The sequence below is a fragment of the Aythya ferina genome (assembly GCF_964211825.1).
Source record: "Aythya ferina genome assembly, chromosome: 12".
Lineage (NCBI taxonomy): Eukaryota > Metazoa > Chordata > Aves > Anseriformes > Anatidae > Aythya > Aythya ferina.
Window position 1 is genome coordinate 11,208,215 of NC_140308.1, and position 18,541 is coordinate 11,226,755.

At 44.7% G+C, this 18,541-nt stretch overlaps 1 protein-coding gene across 1 annotated transcript; it reads left to right on the forward strand.

Moving 5' to 3' along the window:
- Nucleotides 1-1,133: 1,133 nt before the first annotated feature.
- On the forward strand, nt 1,134-18,022 carry KATNB1 (katanin regulatory subunit B1). The gene is made up of 19 exons (XM_084533140.1): nt 1,134-1,272; nt 3,260-3,390; nt 5,407-5,524; nt 7,598-7,698; nt 8,248-8,289; nt 8,988-9,071; nt 9,518-9,633; nt 10,158-10,229; nt 10,453-10,603; nt 11,032-11,219; nt 11,352-11,482; nt 12,276-12,326; nt 12,497-12,573; nt 13,218-13,337; nt 14,323-14,472; nt 14,796-14,872; nt 15,286-15,360; nt 16,106-16,222; nt 16,823-18,022. Exons 1-19 carry the CDS (start codon nt 1,233-1,235, stop codon nt 16,953-16,955), a joined length of 1,974 nt encoding a protein of 657 aa, XP_084389266.1. The 5' UTR covers nt 1,134-1,232; the 3' UTR covers nt 16,956-18,022.
- The last annotated feature ends 519 nt before the right edge of the window (nt 18,023-18,541 follow it).

Genomic DNA, 18,541 nt, shown 5'->3' on the forward strand with positions numbered 1-18,541 from the left:
CTACTTTCGTCAAGGAACAACCTGTAATGAACATTTTCAGCAAAGGCTACACAGATTAAAGCTGTGGGAAAGGCAAAAACATATTTTCCTGGGGTATAGCAGAATAATGGTCACTACAGCTGAAATAGAGCATGACCCAGAGCAGATCGGACTTCTTGTGTTATGGTAGCTGCCTATTTTAAGTGTGATAGAGACTTTAAGCGGATTATGTGTTGATTGAGGGGATGATTCACTCCCTTTTGTGTGCAGCTATCAAAAATTGAGCATTTGTGCCTCCCATGGGCGGCAGCTGCAGTGTCTGACACCCCTGGGTGTGATAGCGCCTCCCAGCTCCTAGGGAGCTCCCGGGTTTTGGGGCTCCAAGGCCTTTCATGACAGCACATTGTGTTCCCCAAGGGTCCGACCATTGGAGCAGCCTCCAGCACTGCTCCTCACAGCTCTGTGCAGCGTTCTGCTGACATGGTGACCTGAAGTTTGCAGAAATGGGCCAGGGAAGGAGAAAGCTTTGAAATAACTCAGTCTTCTGAGGTACTTAAATGAGAGGTGTTCAGGTAAGAGCACACTGCTGGAAAAGAACTGAAGGAATGTAAGGGTTTGGACCGATTTCCAAACCACTAGGGCTGAACTCCTGAAGGGTTTAGGACCTCAGGGTACTGAGGGGAAAGAAAACCCAAGGGTTTCTAGACAGGAATTAAAAAAAATATACAAACAAAGAAGAAGAAGCAAGCCAGACTAGGATTGGTAATTGATCCGTATTAATTCCACACCAGAAGAGCCACCAGAATTTAGTCGTTTGTTTGTTTATTTACTTATTTATTTATTTATTTATTTATTTACAAGCACCGGGGACACAGCAGCTGCCCCTTCAGACCCAGCTAACGCATTTTGTCGGAACTACAGCTCTGCCTCTGAGCGAGCGGCCGGCGGCAGCGGCCGGCAGGGAGGGAGCGAAGCCGGGCTCTGACAGGGCCCCGCTACCGCCTCCGCCGCCATGCAACGCCGCCCTCCCCATTGGCCGCGCTCGCCGAGGCTCCAAGAAGCCGCGCCGCGACTGGCCCGGCCGCCCCGCGGTCGCCGGGGCAACCGCCCCTCCCGCGCCTCCCATTGGCCGAGCGCCTCACGGAGCCCGGGCAACCGCAGGGCCCGGCGGCGCGGCGGGGCCGGCAGCTGGGGGGGGCGCCGCCGCCGCGAGTGCCGGGCCCGGGCCGCGGAGCCTGGACAGCGGCGGGGAGATGGCGGCGCCCGTCAGCACCAAGGCGGCCTGGAAGCTGCGTGAGTGCCCCCCCGGCCCGCACCCTGCCGCGGCTCGCGGCTCTGGCGGTTGTGCGGGCGTCTCCGCTGCGGGCCGGGGGGTTGGGGCCTAGCACGGGGCTGGCAGCTGGCAGCGCGCTGAGGGGGCCGAGATAATTAATTTAATGATTTCGCCTGTTTGCTGTGCTGTCTGCCTGCTCCTGAAGCACCAGCGCTGTAGGAGAAGCAAGAGGGTGGTTGGGATCCAATCTCCGTTCTGTTTAAGCGGGCAGGAGGTCGTGGTGCTTCCTTCTGCTCGGCTCTGCCCCGCCTTAGCGTTCTTAGAGCAGGGTTCGGGGTGTTGGGAGGGTTTGGGGGATGCTCATTGGGAGCTCGGCATCGCTGAGCTGGTGGGTGGCATCAGCCGGGGGTGAGCGCTCCGTGAAAGCAGGCTGTGGGTTTGGGAGCTGCCACCTCACTGGGGGCAAGGGTGTTGCTGTCTGGCCAGGGCTGCAGCGAGCCTCTCGCCTGGCTTTTATGAGTAGAGTTCAGTGCTTCAGCAACGACATTTAAATTAACAATATATTATTACGAACAAAATTAAGAGAGGGAAAAAATGGAGTTGCTGATGTATTAGTGGCAGTGTTTAGCATATGTACTTTCAATTTTAACTAGCGAGTTGGTCTGTTAATACTGGTTGTGGTATTTGTTGCCGTCAGTTCTGCGTGCACATACATACTTCAGCATTGTCATAGGAAGGTTTGGTCTTTCAACACAGCACAAGCATATTTTCAGATTTGTTCTCGTTTAATTTACAGTCCATGTACCTTTGTAATTTGAAAGGTATTCCTTCAGCTAAAGTGAAAGTTGCACAGTTTTGCTTTCAAAAAATGCTCTGAGAGACTGAGATCAAAGTACCTGTAATTATTGTTGCAGCTGTCTAATGTCCTTTTGGATTAGGGTTGCATTTTTAATTTTCAAGTTGCCCTTCCCACCAAAACAACCTGACCAAAAGTAGAATTGATTACACCCTAACCCTTTTACAAATAAGTTTCATAACTATTAGGCATGCAAATCCAGCGAACTTTCAAAGAAGAGAACAGTAAGAGGAGAAAATAGTAAATACATCTGCCAGAAGCTCCTGCCAAAAACTTTGGTGGATTTTAAAGTCCATTATAAAAATAGATATCTATGCAAAAATGCTCTTTTGGCTTCTCTTTTGTCCCCAACATTGTTTCCATATGAGAAGGTTTTCCTTGAGTTCTGTCATTGTGAAGCCCTCGCAGTATCATACTTTCCCATCAGCCCCCCAGTTGTTTAATAGTCTTTTAGTATCAGTCACATTTGCTCTTTTGTGCCCTTTCATGCAAATATTCATCCTTCCTTTGTCACGGTTTCACACTGTCTGCATTGCTAAATTTTGCCCGTGTTCTGTAGTGGGAATGTAGCAAAGCCTCTCCTAAAGCTGAGAGAAGGCAGCTTCGCCTCTCCCCAGTTTTGAGTCTGACTTTTTCTCTGTAAAGCAACAAACTGTACTGCTGCTAATCTGCCATTTCCTCTCAGTTTGGACACTGCTGCTGCTCTTCAGTATGGGATTAAAGGACTTTTCCCTAGATATCCGTGTCTGCTGCTTGTCAGACACATATCATTCTCCTTCTGAAACAGCTCTGCTTACTGAGACCCACCTAGGTACAAGGAGGTAAAGCAGCTTCTGGGAGCAGGCTGCTACAGTCTAGCCAGTCTAAAAGCTACCCTGTTGCTGCTAGTGAGAGAAGTAGTAAGCCCTGTGAGTAGTGGGGTGGTGAAGCTTGGCCAGCAAATGTTTTAAGTGCAGCAGACAGAGCCAAGAAGGACTGTTTCAAGCCAGATAATGGCGTGACTTGTTATCTGAGCTGTGCATTGCTACAGCTTGTCCAGCGACAACTGGAAAAGGTTTTCTGGAGAAAGAACTTTTTTCAGCCCTTTGGGAGGGATGGGGTGGAAAATCTTTGTATAAGTCTGACATAACTGCTCGCTTCCTTTTATGCAGAAGAGATCACAGCTCACAGCAGCAATGTGTCCTCGCTAGTCCTGGGGAAGAGTTCAGGCCGGCTTCTGGCAACCGGAGGAGATGACTGTCGAGTCAACATATGGTCAGTTAACAAGCCCAACTGCATCATGGTAAGAACGGGCCTGGTTTTATCTTGCCGGGGGATGGGAGAATTAATTCTGAGATGTAGAGGGTGGGAATGAGGGAAAAGATTACTGAGCCTGTGGGACTTCTATCGGGACCAAGTGGCCAGATGCTAGCAGAAGTTAGAGACAGAATTCAGTAATTGGTGAGGCTGCTCCAGAGAGAATCCAGGATGGCTGTCTGCTTCACTGGGGCCAGTATCTGCTCAGATAATGAATACTGAGTCTTCCATTACTGTGCTACAGATAACGAAGTACAGTTTTGTCACAGACAGCTAGTTTTAGAGTGCAAGCTACAGGGGCTGGTTTTATACCCTGGAGTTTGCCCTCAAAGCAGGAAACATCCCGAGTGGGTTGCATTTCCACCTGTCCCACAGTCATTTATTGTCAGCACAAAGTTTGTCAGAATACTTTACTGACTTAACAGTAGGCTGGGGAAGAGTAATGCAGTGTGCAGCGTTACTCTCATTACTTGTTAGGAAGAGTAGGGTTACAATAGGAGTTACCACCAAAGCATGCCATAAATACATTTAACAGCTGTCTTGTCCTGTATCGCTTTGCCTTCCAGTGTGGAAAAGTATCTTTAGCAAGTGTCCCTTGTCACTTGTTTAATTAACAACACAATAATGTTGCATTGTGAAAGACATTTCTCTAAACAAAGTGAACCTTGTGAGGAGGAAATAGAGAAAGTGGGATCAAAAAGGTTGAGAGGAGAATGTTTCTATTTTATTTTCCAATTTATTTATTGAGGTCAAGTATAAAGAGGTTGAAATAGATGCAAAAGTAGTTGCTCACCTTTAGTAGTGCTGTGCTTCTGTCATAGCATAGTTAGCTGTGTCTTTCTGGGCCTTTGTGGTAGCATGACAGTAGTTTGAAACCAGAGTATTGCTTTCCATGTGAAGGGCTGCAGGACTAAATATCTCCCTATGCCATCTGTGGGAGCAGAGAGCTGTAGCTGGCAACATTGACTGGAACTGGTCTTGTGCCATTATTAAAGATTAAAAAAAAATCTTGAGTTTGTGGTGGTTGCATTTTGGGGAGGAGGGATAAAAGGAACTTCTAGAGTAGCATTGCATCTTGTTTCATGCTTGAGTTCTGTTTCACACCGAGCAGTTACAGTTGCAGCCGTAGAGCACTGCAGGCCTGCTTAAAATTCAGAGAAAGCCCTATCAGAGCAGGTTGCTGTCAGCTGGCATTCTCAGCTTCTATACGTGTGCAGAGGCACAGAGCTAGCTTAGCTGTTTAAAAAGACCTGCTTGAGGATGGAGTAAAGTCTAGGATAATAATATTGCTTAATTGACAAGCAGAAGGTCTATAATTGTGGTATGTGTGTTGATTAGTTTTCTAGAAGTAGTTTTAAAATATTCTTGCATTTTAATTAAATACTAGCCTTCTCAAAATTCTTATATAATTGTAAGCTTTTAGATGCTCAAGGATGAAAGAAGCTGTGTACATGTGAAGTATGGCCTCTTGTCTCGAGTTAATAGTTCAGTAATAGCACCGTGTTATCACTGACACCCGTGCATTGTGGCAGCAACAAATGACTCCTTGCTGTTGTGAAGGTTTTGAAGTGGCCCTGCTTTCACGCTTGCTTTGATTTTGTAACCAGTTCATGAGACTTGCGTGACCCATTTAGAGCAAACGTAGTGACAATGTGCTTGTGTAGCATAAATTTTGTAAGGTAAGCATGCGTCAACCTCATCTGGGCTTCTGCAGGTAATGTTTAGCTACATGTTTCTATTGATGCAACCTTTAAAAATTAGTCAGCGTCCCAGAAGGTGGAATAATGTGGGAGATACGTGCACAGTGCGCTGTGCAGTAATGACCTGTAGGATGCTCTACCATGCTAGTTGCTGATAAGGAAAAAGGGATCAGTGGCACAACCGAGTGGTCCTAACTCACAGCTAAATACTTCGGTTACCAATTGGGTATGAACTATATGATTGTGGACTTAAGCTGTCTGTGTCAGTAGCCATTGATTGTGACTTGTGGTTTTCTTTGCAGAGCTTGACGGGGCACACATCACCCATTGAGAGTCTACAGATCAATATAAATGAGGAACTCATTGTTGCAGGGTCCCAGTCAGGGTCCATTCGCGTTTGGGACCTGGAAGCTGCCAAAAGTATGTTTCCATGAATTGTCTCTTCTGTTAATATATAGAATCATTAAGGTTGGAAAAGCCCTCCAGGATCATCTGGTCCAACTACCAGATGATCCAGTTGTTCAGGGTATTTTTTGAGGATGATGCTTTGTGGTAAATCCCCTCCCAAATACCAAGGATTCTCTTCAAAAAGGCAGTGGTAAAAACAAGAAAATATGCATTATTTTTCTCCAGAATCACCAAAATGAAGGGGATGCAAGCTTTTGGGGTATCATGGGAAAGCTGTATTACTGTGCAATCTCTAAGCCAAATTAAAATACTAACTTTGTCTTGTTTTCTATCTTTCTTTGTGAAACCCAGTTTTGCACTATCCTTATGCTTGTCCATGCTGACCTGGAAGGTTCCTAACTTAAGAAGAAAAGCCCAGCATTGCTTTCTTCTTAGTTTCCAGTACTGTTAGAGGGCTTCTGTGCAATTCCTACTGAAACTATAGAGCTGTATGTGCACTGAAGCAGAAATTTGCGCACATACTGTGGAGATGGAGCTGAGGAACTAGTTGCCAGGGTTTTGACCTCAGTGTGTTGAAGTCTGTGTTCCATATACTTTTTTCTGCATGTAGGTAGTAATTAGACGTATATAAAAATTATATTCATACCTTCAGCTTAAAATTATCAGCCTTAATAAATGGGTGCTCTAACTCTAAAACCAGATTAAGAGCTTTAAGTATATTAGGTTCTGCACAAGTCCAAGAATCTCCTGCTTGCTGACCTCTTCTTCTAACTTTCATTTTTTCCTCAAGTGATTTTTTTCCTGTTATACTCTTGCATGACTGTATAAACAGACAAGGGCCTATTATTATTATTATTATTATTAGCAAATCTTAAAAGCTATGAACTCATTAAGCTCTGATCCTTTGAAGGACAACTGTTGAGTTATACTTACTGCATTTTCCTCAAATCCTAGAACAAATTTGAAAAGGTATCATGAATCACTTGTAGGCTTTTCTGCATAAATACTCTAGAAGGAATTTATGTTTCTTGTAGTTTGCTGCTTGCTCATAGCAAGAACGTGTAATGAAAATAGACTGACTTTGGCCACAAACGCAAGCAGCAGGTGCCATAAAGATCACTTCTGTCATTCAGGCAATTAGAATCAGATCAGTTATAAAATAGTTTGGGTTTACCAGCAGAAAGTAACTGATCTGGCTGAATTTATTAGCAGGTGTATGAGCATCTGTGCAAATGACCATTCCAGGTCTGGTTCAAGAGCTAATTCCTACCAGGGGAACCAAAATACTGTCCCAGATGACTGATGGTGGAGAGAGATTGCCTCTGTCATTATACAAGCAATTTTTCTTCCTCAAAGTTGAGTTCAGCATTCATCTCTACTCTCAGAGATGCAGCGTACCTGTTCAACTGGTCCTTTCTGGTTTCCAGAATTAGAGGGGGTGTTACTTTGTTGATGACTTGCTCAAACACCGTGATCATTTTCTTTGCCTCATGCTTCCTGAGTGTCCATTCCCAGTCTTTGGGATGTTTCTTGCAAAGGACAGTTGAAGGAGGCCTGGGCAGGTACTAGAAAATCAGAGGTGGAAGTTGGGCTTGTGTCTGGACTAGGGTGCAGAGTCCTCAGAAAGTGCTTGTCTAATAGCTACAAGGTGAATGATGTCCTTTTCACTTCCTTATATGAAACCATATTCCCCCGCACACCAGTTTTGCTCTTTTCAACAAGTAGAAAAATAGCACTGCCTGACAGCTGCCTCTAAGAGTACCTTTTTAGGTTTATTTTAAGGTTGGACACCTTTGAGTTTTATTCATGCTTCCCACACCTAAGGACAAGAATTTCATTAGGATTATTGCAAATGGTGCCCTCTTTGCAGTTTCTTTGCATTGTGAAGGTAAAGTTGGAAACACTTCCGTAGAATAATGTATACAGATGAATAAACTGTATGTAGCACGTCTAATGTACATTGTATTAGCATGTTTTTAATGGTGAGGATAGTATAGCAAAACTTCTGCATCCTGTTAGGGTGATACAAACTACTAAATATTTGTTCCTTATTCTTTCTCCCTGCTCCACTTCCCGATTTCCCAGTTCTTCGTACATTATTTGGTCACAAAGCGAACATCTGCAGCCTTGATTTCCATCCTTTCGGAAGTTTTGTGGCATCTGGCTCTTTGGACACAAACATTAAGGTAAAGCCTACCTTGCTCTAGAGATTGCCCTCTTTACTTGCAGTGTCTTTATTATGAAGAGTGACAGAATGTGTTTTCTGCCAAGCTGCTGGTAGATACTGTACATCCAGATTTGCATGTGTGTGGGCAGGTGTATTTGTGAGAGCTTGTGAAATTCATGCATGTGTTTCCACAGTGGTAACTCATGAATGTGACTCCTCAGTTGTGGAATGTAGCTCATTCCACAGGGCTCGAGTTAGGTGCCAGCTGAGAGCTGGTGTCAGTAAGCACAGATGTCCTGATTGCTATGGATTGCACCTGCTTCATCAGACTGGTATCTGACTGCAGGAACAGAGCTTCTGTAGTAAGAAATACCTTACAGGAGTGATTCTCACTTGGAAGTTAGATTAGGAAATGTACCAGAAGCAAGGGGTTTAGCAGCCACTTCAGTGATTTCATTCTGCAGTGTTACCAGCCTGATGACTGCAAGAGCTCTTGTTTTGACAGAACTCTTGGGCCCCCTATGTACCTTTCTAAGCATATCTTTTGTTTGCTTTTCTTCACCTGTAGCTCTGGGATGTAAGAAGAAAAGGCTGTGTCTTCAGGTATAAGGTAAAATGCTTCATTAGTTTTCAGAAGAGGGGAGAACGATTTCTGTTTAAGACTTCTAGGCAAACTTTAAAGTGATTATGTACAAGTAACTATTTCATTTTGCTGGTGAGATCGGTGGGTTTTGTTTTTTTTTTTTCAAAATGGCCTGATAAACCTCTGTAGACCTCAGTGAATTGTATGGAAACATTAAATGGATATCATAGGAATTAATGTACTGTGTCTGCTAATTAATGTGTCTGCTTGGCTTCAGTGGGAGATGGAAAGCACCCAATAGTAAGTGTTTTTTTATACTGTGGCTGGCATTAATGTGAAGTCCCCGCTGCACTGAGATGGTTCTATTCAGGGGGCCTTTCTGTACCCAAAGAACTTGCTATATGTTAATTTAATTTTGTAGCCAACTTAATGGCACTTCTGCTTAACAAAGAAATCTGTTCAGCTTAAATTTGATACTTATCAGGTGAGCCAGATCTGTATTTACCACTCTTAAACTGATGGCAGAAATGTCTAGATGAGAGACATTATGCCCATTTAGTGTGAATAGGTATAGCTCGAATGTAGAATGTAGTGTTCTGTGAGTTGTGGACTACATGAAACAGTTATTAGATTTTATTTTATTGTACCATATCAAGTTGAAACACAGTTTCCTCTAAAGGAAGAGAAAAGCAAAGGAAAATATTTTTTTGCCTTTCTTGTTGCAGGGTCACACTCAAGCAGTTAGATGTCTCCGATTTAGTCCTGATGGCAAATGGCTAGCCTCTGCTGCTGATGATCATACTGTAAAGGTAATTTACTATGATATCTCCTTTGTGTGCTTGTGGCACATAGGAATACTGTGATCGTCTTTTTACCAGCCATTACCAACACTCTGTCTTAGTCCCCTTCTGTTTGTTTGAGATTTTTATCTTCTGGAACAAGTGGAAATGCTGTATCTTATCCCAGTCTTTAAATATAAAGCAGACTTCTAGAGGACAAATTACTACTTAAAACTAAATAGGGAATTTAAAAGATTTTTTTTTTAATTATTTATTTTATTATTATTATTTTTTATCAGCCTTAAGTGACCAGCACAGTGTTCCTTTTCCAGATCATTGCTTTCCTTGACAAACTCAAGTCTGTTCAGGGAGGGGAGAAAAGTGTTAGAAGATCGCTGGTAAAGGGAAATTCAAAGCGTATTGAAATTCTTGAACATTAATTTTTCTAAGAGTCTTTTGTTCTTTCCTTCTTCCAGCTGTGGGATCTGGCTGCTGGGAAGATGATGTTTGAGTTTACAGGACATGCTGGCCCAGTGAACGTTGTAGAATTCCATCCAAATGAATACCTTTTGGCTTCTGGCAGCTCTGACAGGTATACGAGGGGAAAAAGAAAGAAGGGAATTGTTTGTGTCAGTTCCACTTTCAACACCTTTTCTTTTAAGAACATGGCAAACAGGAATGTCACACAACTCAAAACTGCCATTCCAAGTGCCTGCCAGCTAGACAACAGCATGTCACATCTGTGATGTGCAGAATATGGAGATCTTACCTTCTCATACAAAACTGATGACTCTGTCTGCCATGCTAGAAAACAATGCAGTAGGCTTGAGTGGCTCACTAATCGAACTGACATCCTACCTGAACAACAAGTACTCATGCTGTGCCAGCAGTGTGTCTTCAGCTCTGAGTCTGCTCTAAATAACTATACATCTCTAGAGCCTCTAAGCATTGTGGTTTGAATTCACAGATCTTAGCTAGACCAGTCCTCTGTGTAGGTTCATCATATATGCACAGCAGTGGAAGTCATTCTAGTTATTGGTATGTTATTTTTAATGTTGAATCCTACAGCAGATTTCCAGAGGGTGAGTGATGACTTTTATTCTGTTTTGTGCACAGGACTGTTCGATTCTGGGACTTGGAGAAGTTTCAGGTTGTAAGCTGCATTGAAGAAGAGGCTACTCCCGTCAGGTATATTAAATTCCTACTGCAGTGTGCTAGGCAGAGACCAAAGCTGGGGGCAAAGGGAGAATTTCATGAAAGGGAGAATACGGGAGAGAAAGGTGCACAGGTTCACCAGATCAGTACATTCATTGCTGAAAACTGCTGCAGGTATTCAGTGAAGCCACAGATACAGTCCTGGGATCTTTGTGGAAGTTGGAAGTTTCTAAACTCTCTGTCTGCCTTCTCCTAGGTGTGTTCTTTTCAACCCGGATGGCTGCTGTTTGTATAGTGGTTTCCAGGATTCACTGCGTGTATATGGGTGGGAGCCTGAGCGCTGTTTTGATGTGGTCTTGGTGAACTGGGGAAAAGTAGCTGATTTATCTATCTGCAACAACCAGCTGGTAAGTCATTTTTCACAAGGAGCTGGGGAGGTGACTGTGAAACATGAGATAAAATCCTTCTGTCTTGCTTGAAGGCCTTCTGACCTCTAAGCTTATGTCAGACTGCAAGTGGCCAGGATATGCAGTGTGTCCAGCACCTAGAGCTTGTGTGTTTTTTCTTTCAAGAGCCTTGTGCTACATTTCATCTCTTTGGCTTCTGGAGGAAAGAGCTGGGGCTTAGTTTGACCAGTATTTCAAAACTATGCTTGGAAAAAGTTTTATCATAGCCTTTCGTGTAGCATTGATAGTTTCGAATTGAAAAAGCCAAAGCACTGAATTGACAAATTTTCAAGCACTGTCACTCAGGGCCATTGCATCCTCACTGATCATAGAAAGGCTAGTGTGTACCCTGCTGTTCAGTGAATTACCTTGATCTTTTGTGTCTGCAGATAGGAGTTTCCTATGCGCAAAGCACAGTTTCTTCCTTCGTTGTGGATCTCAGCAGAGTCACAAAGTCAGGTTCGGTTCCTCATGGGCTGATCAGGGATGACAAGCCACTCGTGCAGCCCACCCCCACAGGGTCCTCCCTCCGCCGCATCTATGACAGGCCCTCAACTAGCTGCAGCAAGCCACAAAGGTAAGGGAAACTGCTGGTTTGTTTTACTTGCAAGCTTTATAAGGAAATGTACAAGGAAATTAGTGCCCTTTTACTAACAGGTCCGGGTGACTCGCCCTAACAGCATCCTTTTTTTCTTCTTCTTTTTATCAGAGTGAAGCACAACTCAGAAAGCGAGAGGCGCAGTCCTAGCAGTGAAGATGACCGGGATGAGAAGGAATCAAAGGCTGAGATCCAGAACCCAGAGGATTACAAAGAGATCTTCCAGCCCAAGAATGCCATCTGTCAGTACCAGGGGTTATTGTGCTTTTGAGTGGTGGCTAGTTCAGAGCTGTAGACACTGAACTGTTTCAGTGGAACTGAATTCTGGCGTATTGTAATGGAGGCTTCACCTGTGACTGAGAGAATTTAGAAGACTTGAATATTCCCTGCTTAATAAGTCGTATTAGTGAACTGCTGGAAGGTTGCACCTGTACTAGGGTGCAGTGATGTCTGATTGAGGTCTGGCCCAGAATCCAGAGCTCCGTTAGGAGTATGGAGCCTTCCTGTCCTGATTAGGAAGGATTGTTGTGTTACAGAATCTTTTATTTGCTTAGGATTCTGGTATGTGTAAACTCAGCAGCCTCCATTAAAGAAGGAAAGGTTAAATGATCTGTTAAAGCAGTGACTGTTGTTTAGGAAGCACAGTGCAATGCATGTAACTCACTTTACTGTAAGTGAGAAAAATAAGATACTCTTTTTAAGGAAGTACTAGTCAAAATAATGACTTAAGTATTTGAATCAGTTTAGTTGGAGGTTAATTTTTTTTTTTAGTGTAACTTGCTCAGACAGTGCACTGTCTTGTGCTTAACACATCTTCAGCAGTGAGCTACATGGGTCAATTTTGTCCCATCTATGAAGGCTAAAAGCCTTTGTTTAAACTCAACAATAACGTCAAGGTCTGGAGGAGATAACTGCTTGCTGTGTCGCTGATTGCCCTAATCTCTGGAGTTGCTGGAGGTCTCTCAGCTTCAGGGCTGACCTATTACTAATCTGTAGCCTTGCATGGTTTGTCATTTTTTCCTTTTTTTTCTGTAGCTCGAACTCCTCCACGAAACAGTGAACCTTTTCCAGCCCCCCCTGAAGATGGTGAGTATAAAAACGACCCCTCGGTAGGAATGGGATTAATAGCCCTTAAACAGGGAGAGTTGCACATCAGAAATGACTACTTGTACTCTTTGTTTATGGTACCTTTGCTCTAAGCTTCTCTTGAGAGGAACAATCAGTTTCTACTTTCCTGCTTCTTTCTGTCTTGATAGAGCCTGTAACTGCAAAGGAAGCAGTGAAGCCTAACCAAGCTGTGGAAGTCCAGACCCCGTTGCCAAAGCAGGAATTCGTACGTACAGTGTAATCTGTTAATAGCTGTTAACATCCCCACTGTGAAAGGTTTGTGAATTTTAGAGATGTTACTGTTTTAAATCAGGCTGATTCCTTTACTGAAGAGCAATAAAAGTGCAGCTTCAGCCTCTGTCAGTCCATGTGTGTCATCTGAGCAGCAGAATTGAAGGCCAGGCCTCCAGCAGACAATAGCTAAATTGCATTTGTTTGCTTCTCACACTTACAGTGGTATTTCTCCTTTAATATCAAAATAGGTGCAATTCTCTGAAGAGAATTTAGGTACTACATTTCTGCAGGTGCTTGAACTGAGACTATTTTAGAGTCAAAATCACAAGCAGTTATCAGGACAGGATATGTTATTCAGGCTTCTTTAGAATTCTTTCTGCCTTTGGGCTGGCCATGGCCTATTGCCGTAATTTTAGATGTTAATAACTGACAGTATTCAGTATTCTTGCTGGGGCATCTTGTGTTCTTCACAAACCTTAATTAAGTCTTGATGTATACCTGAGGGACACTTCATTGGCTTCTAAGCCATGCTAGCAAATTGGAGACTGCCTTGAGAGGAAAGTGGGTCAGGAAAGAGGATATGAGGCTAAGTCCATGTTATTGCCACTAGAACTTTTATCCCAATTTCTTCTGCAGCCTGATCAAATTCAGAGGCCACCAATTGCCTCCTCAACTCCTGTGACCAGAGCAGAGCTGTCAGTGATTCCTGCAGCTAGGAATGAACCCATTGGCCTGAAAGCCACTGACTTTCTACCAGTAAGTGTCTCTGAATAGAAGTTTTTGGCTGGTGTCAGTGCTGGATGGCATCAGAAAAAGGGTGTTCTTGGAGGTGCAAAAGTGTCTTAGGTACTTTCTGCAGCCTGCAGTCATGGTAGTGAATGCAGCAGCCAAGGAACATGTTCCTTTTCTGCTCTTACCCCTGCCAGTTTGCTCTCCTGCCTCCAAACTGCTTTGACTTGCAGTTCTTGTGGGATTAGCACCTCAGGGCTTCTGGACCAGGCCCCCATTGAGACTGACAGCAGGCTGATGCAAACACAGCCTGGTTAGTTCATGAAGAATGTGTTATTAAACCAGGGAACAAGGGATGAGGCAAAGACACCGAATGATTCCACATTCTAGACAGTGATTCATTTAGAAAATTGTTGTCTGCCATTACATGCACATAATTATTTCGTGGTAATCTTTGCCTCTTGCATCTTGGAGGCTTCCTGGCCACTCCTCAAGAGGGTATTCCCTAACCCAGAAAGGGAGAAGGACCAGAGAGCATCCTCATTATGACAGATTTAAAAGTGAGCAGGGGAAGTGGAGGTGCCATCATGACTTGGGCAGAAATCAAATTGAGAGTCTAACAAATGGTGCAAGGTTTATGTGTTTTAATAAAAGTTGCTGGTTTCAGATTAGCATTTCACATCAAAAATAGGGTTTGCATGAAAATATTTCTTCATCAAAACATACAGGGTTTGAAAACTTACTTTTTCTTCACTCTTTTATTTTGAGATTTTTTTTCCAAAGTTTTAAATGTTTGAGAATTGACCTACTAGAAGAAAAAAAAATAAAATAGCTGAAATTGGAGAAAACTGAGCATTTCCATTTCAAAAAAGTTTTAAACCAATCTGCAAGGAAGTCCGTATTTCATTTCTCTGTACTCCAAAATTAGCTCTCACCTAGGTCAGAGAAAGCTCCTATCCTTTCTGTACCATTCTGCTCTGTTACTGTTCCTTCACTGGTGTCTACTTTTCAGGCTGTGAAAAACCAAAGCCAGACTGAGCTTGTGGATGAGGAAGCTGTGTCCCAAATCAGGAAAGGCCATGAGACCATGTGTGTGGTGCTCACCAGCCGCCACAAGAATCTGGACACTGTGCGGGCTGTATGGAGCACCGGTGACATCAAGGCAAGGATGTGGAGATGCTTGAGGTTCATGAGGGGAACGGCTGAGCAGTGTTATTGTCTGGTGGGGAACCAGTTCTGCCTCATACAAAACTTGGGATCTCAGTGTTTGTTGCCGGGGTGCACCACAGAGTGCTGCTGTGTTCCGGCTGGGGTTGAAAGGTCACAAACACAGAAAGAGTTCTGTCATTAGAGAGTTATCTTCTCTTACCTGGCTAAATCCATGTTCCCTGTACTTTGTATTTGAGAAGTAGAACTTGGTATTTATTGCATTAGCCTAGCCAGTTTAAGCCTTGTGACAGACTTCTTCTTCCCCTTCTCTCTCAGAACTCTGTGGACTCTGCTGTAGCAATCAATGATCTGTCTGTTGTTGTGGACCTCTTGAACATTGTCAACCAAAAAGCGTGAGTCTTAGGTCACTGGGATACCTGAGAGCTATCTGGCTGGGTGTCAGGAGCACTGCATCGTACCTGCTTCATGTCCAGCTGGCCATGGCAGCAGGAAATGCATATGCTTGTAGTCAGATCTCCAACCTGCAGTGCCAGTAACTGCTGGAGTTGTACAGGGCCTTTTCTGTATGTACTGATGTCTCACAAAGAAAATCAGTCTTAGGACTTCATAAAGTGGTTCTGCTGGGGGTAAATATGTCAGAACTAGCCGCCTTCTATCACAAGGGGGAGTCAACGAACTTGCTCAGTAAACTTGGGTGCAGCTACTTGGACATTTTTGCCAGAAAGCTCTATTTGTATCAACTCAACTTTGGAAATCCTCAGTCTCCAGTCTCAAAACATGTCCTTTTCTCTTCTTTTCTTTTAAGGTCTCTCTGGAAGTTAGATCTGTGCACTGTAGTCCTGCCTCAGATAGAAAAACTACTCCAAAGTAAATACGAAAGGTGAGGCCATGAGAACACGATGTGCTTGTTGGGGAAGGTGTGGATGCTCATAAGAGAGCCCTGCTAGGCATTTTGTAGCTGAAAGAAAATCCTGGAAAGTCATAGCAGACACAGCATTATGCTGATACAACACCTGGAAAAGAGCAATGGAGTTGCCAAGTGAGTGTGGGAAAAGATGTGGAAAGTATATGTAGGCAGGAAGTCCTCATTAAGAACAGGATGTTGAGATTTGATGTAGGTGTGTTGGTCTGAAGGCAGCTGTGACAGCCAGGAGGGGTCAAACAGGTGTAGGCCAAGTGTGCTCTGTGCACTGATGGGAATGAAACTGTTGATGTGGGACAAAGGGAATGAAGTCTAGCACCAGTCCTGGAGTCACTTAGACTGCTTTGAATCTGATTGTTAGGTGGGAAGAAAATGCAGCATTTTGCTTAAAATGGGGTTTTCTGTCCTTCCCTACTAGGAAAGAGGATCCTTCCAGGTGCCCTCAGCAGGACACCTGCGCTTGAGCAGAAAAGTCTCACTTAGCAGCTTATATGCCAGGACATTTTAATAGGGCTCACTTTGTCAGTCTCAACTTGAACCAGGACTGTGTTCGCACTCGTTTGGCACTTGTCTCCTTGCCTGGTTACAGGTGGTGAAGGGGAGTTGAGTACATTATCCCCAGTGACTGGATGTGTGTGAGGGCTGGCTGCTGGGAGGAAAGGAATGAAATTCGAGTGGGATTGATTCTCTGTTTGCTTTTCAGTTACGTTCAGACTGGCTGCACCTCCTTGAAACTCATTCTCCAGAGATTCCTGCCACTGATCACAGACATGCTTGCTGCACCACCTTCGGTCGGAGTAGACATCACCAGAGAGGAAAGGTGAGGCACTTACCCACCTCTACTTGCTTCCTTTCAAACCAGCCTTTCTCTTGGTTAGTCTTGCTCCTTTCCACCAAGGTTTTGATACTAGACTGGGCATGCCTTCCCTTTTGTCTGCAAATACCAAACCCTCATGCTCTGAGGAAAGGGCCAAGGACTGGTTGTTTTTTTCCCCCCTCTGTCTCTGTTTATTGAGTCATACCTAACCAAAGAGCAAGTATGTCAGAAGTAAAGCCAGCTGGTGGCTGCACCCTTCACCTCACAAGACACATGAGTTGTCAGCCAGGTCTTGGATTTCCAGTTCATTCATAGGGTAGCTCTGCTCTGAGAACTGGCTCTCCAGAAACAGCACCTCCTTCCTCCCCAGTCTTTACTGCCAAAGGGGAAAACAGGAGTGAAACAGCCTTTGTGTGAATGCTGTTCGCCTGCATCATCAGGACGTGGGCTGAAGACAAGCTGCTGCTGCAGAGTCATGCTCCTGTTCCAAACAGGCCATTTGCAGGGCTTGCATTTTCTCTCCTGCTTGAGCTGAATCTTAGGCACGTCCAGAGCAAGCACATCTCCTATGTAGCTGAACATTCATGTCTGTTGTTTTCACAGGCTCCATAAATGCAAGCTGTGCTACAAGCAGCTGAAGAACATCAGCAACATTGTCAAGAACAAGTCGGGGCTCAGTGGCCGCCATGGTAGTGCCTTCCGGGAACTGCATCTCCTCATGGCTGTCCTGGAGTGACAGCTGCCACCTCCTCATCTGCAAGCGCGTGGCCAAAATCCCCTCTGCTCTTGGTCTGACTGGATTTCACATCTCTGTGTGTTCATCCTTCCACCACAGTGCAGTAGGGAACAGGAATCTTGCTGGCTGGCCACCTGTCTGGCACCAGTACCTAATGGGCTAGGTATAAGACCTGAGTGGCGAGGTGCCTGTGTGGTGCAAGGGGACCAGGCTGGCTGAGGGTTCTGCAAAAGTCCCTGTAGGGAAGCAGCTTCATTTCAGCTTGTTACCTCAGCATCAAGCTCTGAGTTGCTCTGTCTCTGTGTGCTGGCCTTACTCTGACTGGAGGGCTCCAAACCTGCTTGTCACCTTTCCTTCACGCATGTGTGCTGTTGGTTCTTGACACTCGGCTCTGATGGCCCAGGCCTGCTCTCTGCAGCATGCTGAGGACTGCAGCTTTTGCCCCCCAAAAGCCTGCTGTGGTGTGGAGCGTCCTTCCCCTACAGAAAGAACTTGACCTCTTCTGCTGGCACACAGGACCAGCCTTGGCTTGCTTCAAAAAATGTGAGCCAGGATGCTGTGCCACCACACCTGGTATAGTCTCGAGGGCCTGCACTGGGAGGAAGTTGTCTCATAACTTGACAGAATCCCTGCTGGTAACCCTACCCCGCAGAAGATTAGTATCTTCAGACTGTTGCTGGGAAATGAGGTCTGCCTGGATCTGTTGACCTATATGACTTTAATGGGACTTGCCATACATGTTTGCCTTTGGGGGTAAGGGTGGAAGAATGGAGGGACATGGACTAATGTCTTTCTACATCCACTGGACCACTCCTAGGATTGTGGTTTTATTGTTCTGTTTTGTCATCCTGTCTGTCCCTGTTTTTCCCCTCTTCCCCCCACCCCAATAAATGGCTGTCAGAACCCTTCTGTCCCTCTTTCTTCTTTCCTTTGGGGAAAGAGGCTCCTGTTGGTGCCTCCCCTGCTCCTCCCAGTCTGTCTCCTGTTTTATACACTGGAGCCTGTTGTCTAGGAAACTGTAACTTATAATGAATTTTAATAATAAAAAAATTTGTAACTTTTCTTAAGTTGTGTCAGATGTCTCAGTCTCTTTAAGTGCTGTTCACTTTGGCATGGCTGGGAGTGTATAGGGAAAGTGGGGCTGTTGTCTGTGTGCCTAGCAGGGTTTTACAACTCACCTAGAAGGGTGAGTTTTCTCACCCTTCCTGTTGGGAGGCTGTGTTGAGTAAGTGGCTGCTGTGAGTAAGTGGTCACGCTCACCAGGTGTCTAGCTGAAATGCTGTGGGAGGCTTTGCTCTGCTGGGAAGGTCCCAGCCCTAAGAGCAGCATCAGCATTTGTGGGTTGTCCTTCTCCTGATGGCCTGATGAAGATCTCCTCCCCACCTGTTTCCAGCAGATTGCAGGGTAGCAGTGCATGGGTTAGGTGCAGCCTCCAAGCTTGTACAGTGCTTTGTGCTTCTTCTGTGAAGCTATTAGCCAAGTGCTAGCGTTTGAGGAGAGGAGAGCTGCTTCCAGCTGTGTATATGGGAGCCAGCTGTAAAGCTGATACCTCATCTATCCAACTGTGGTCAAGTTTTAAGAAGACT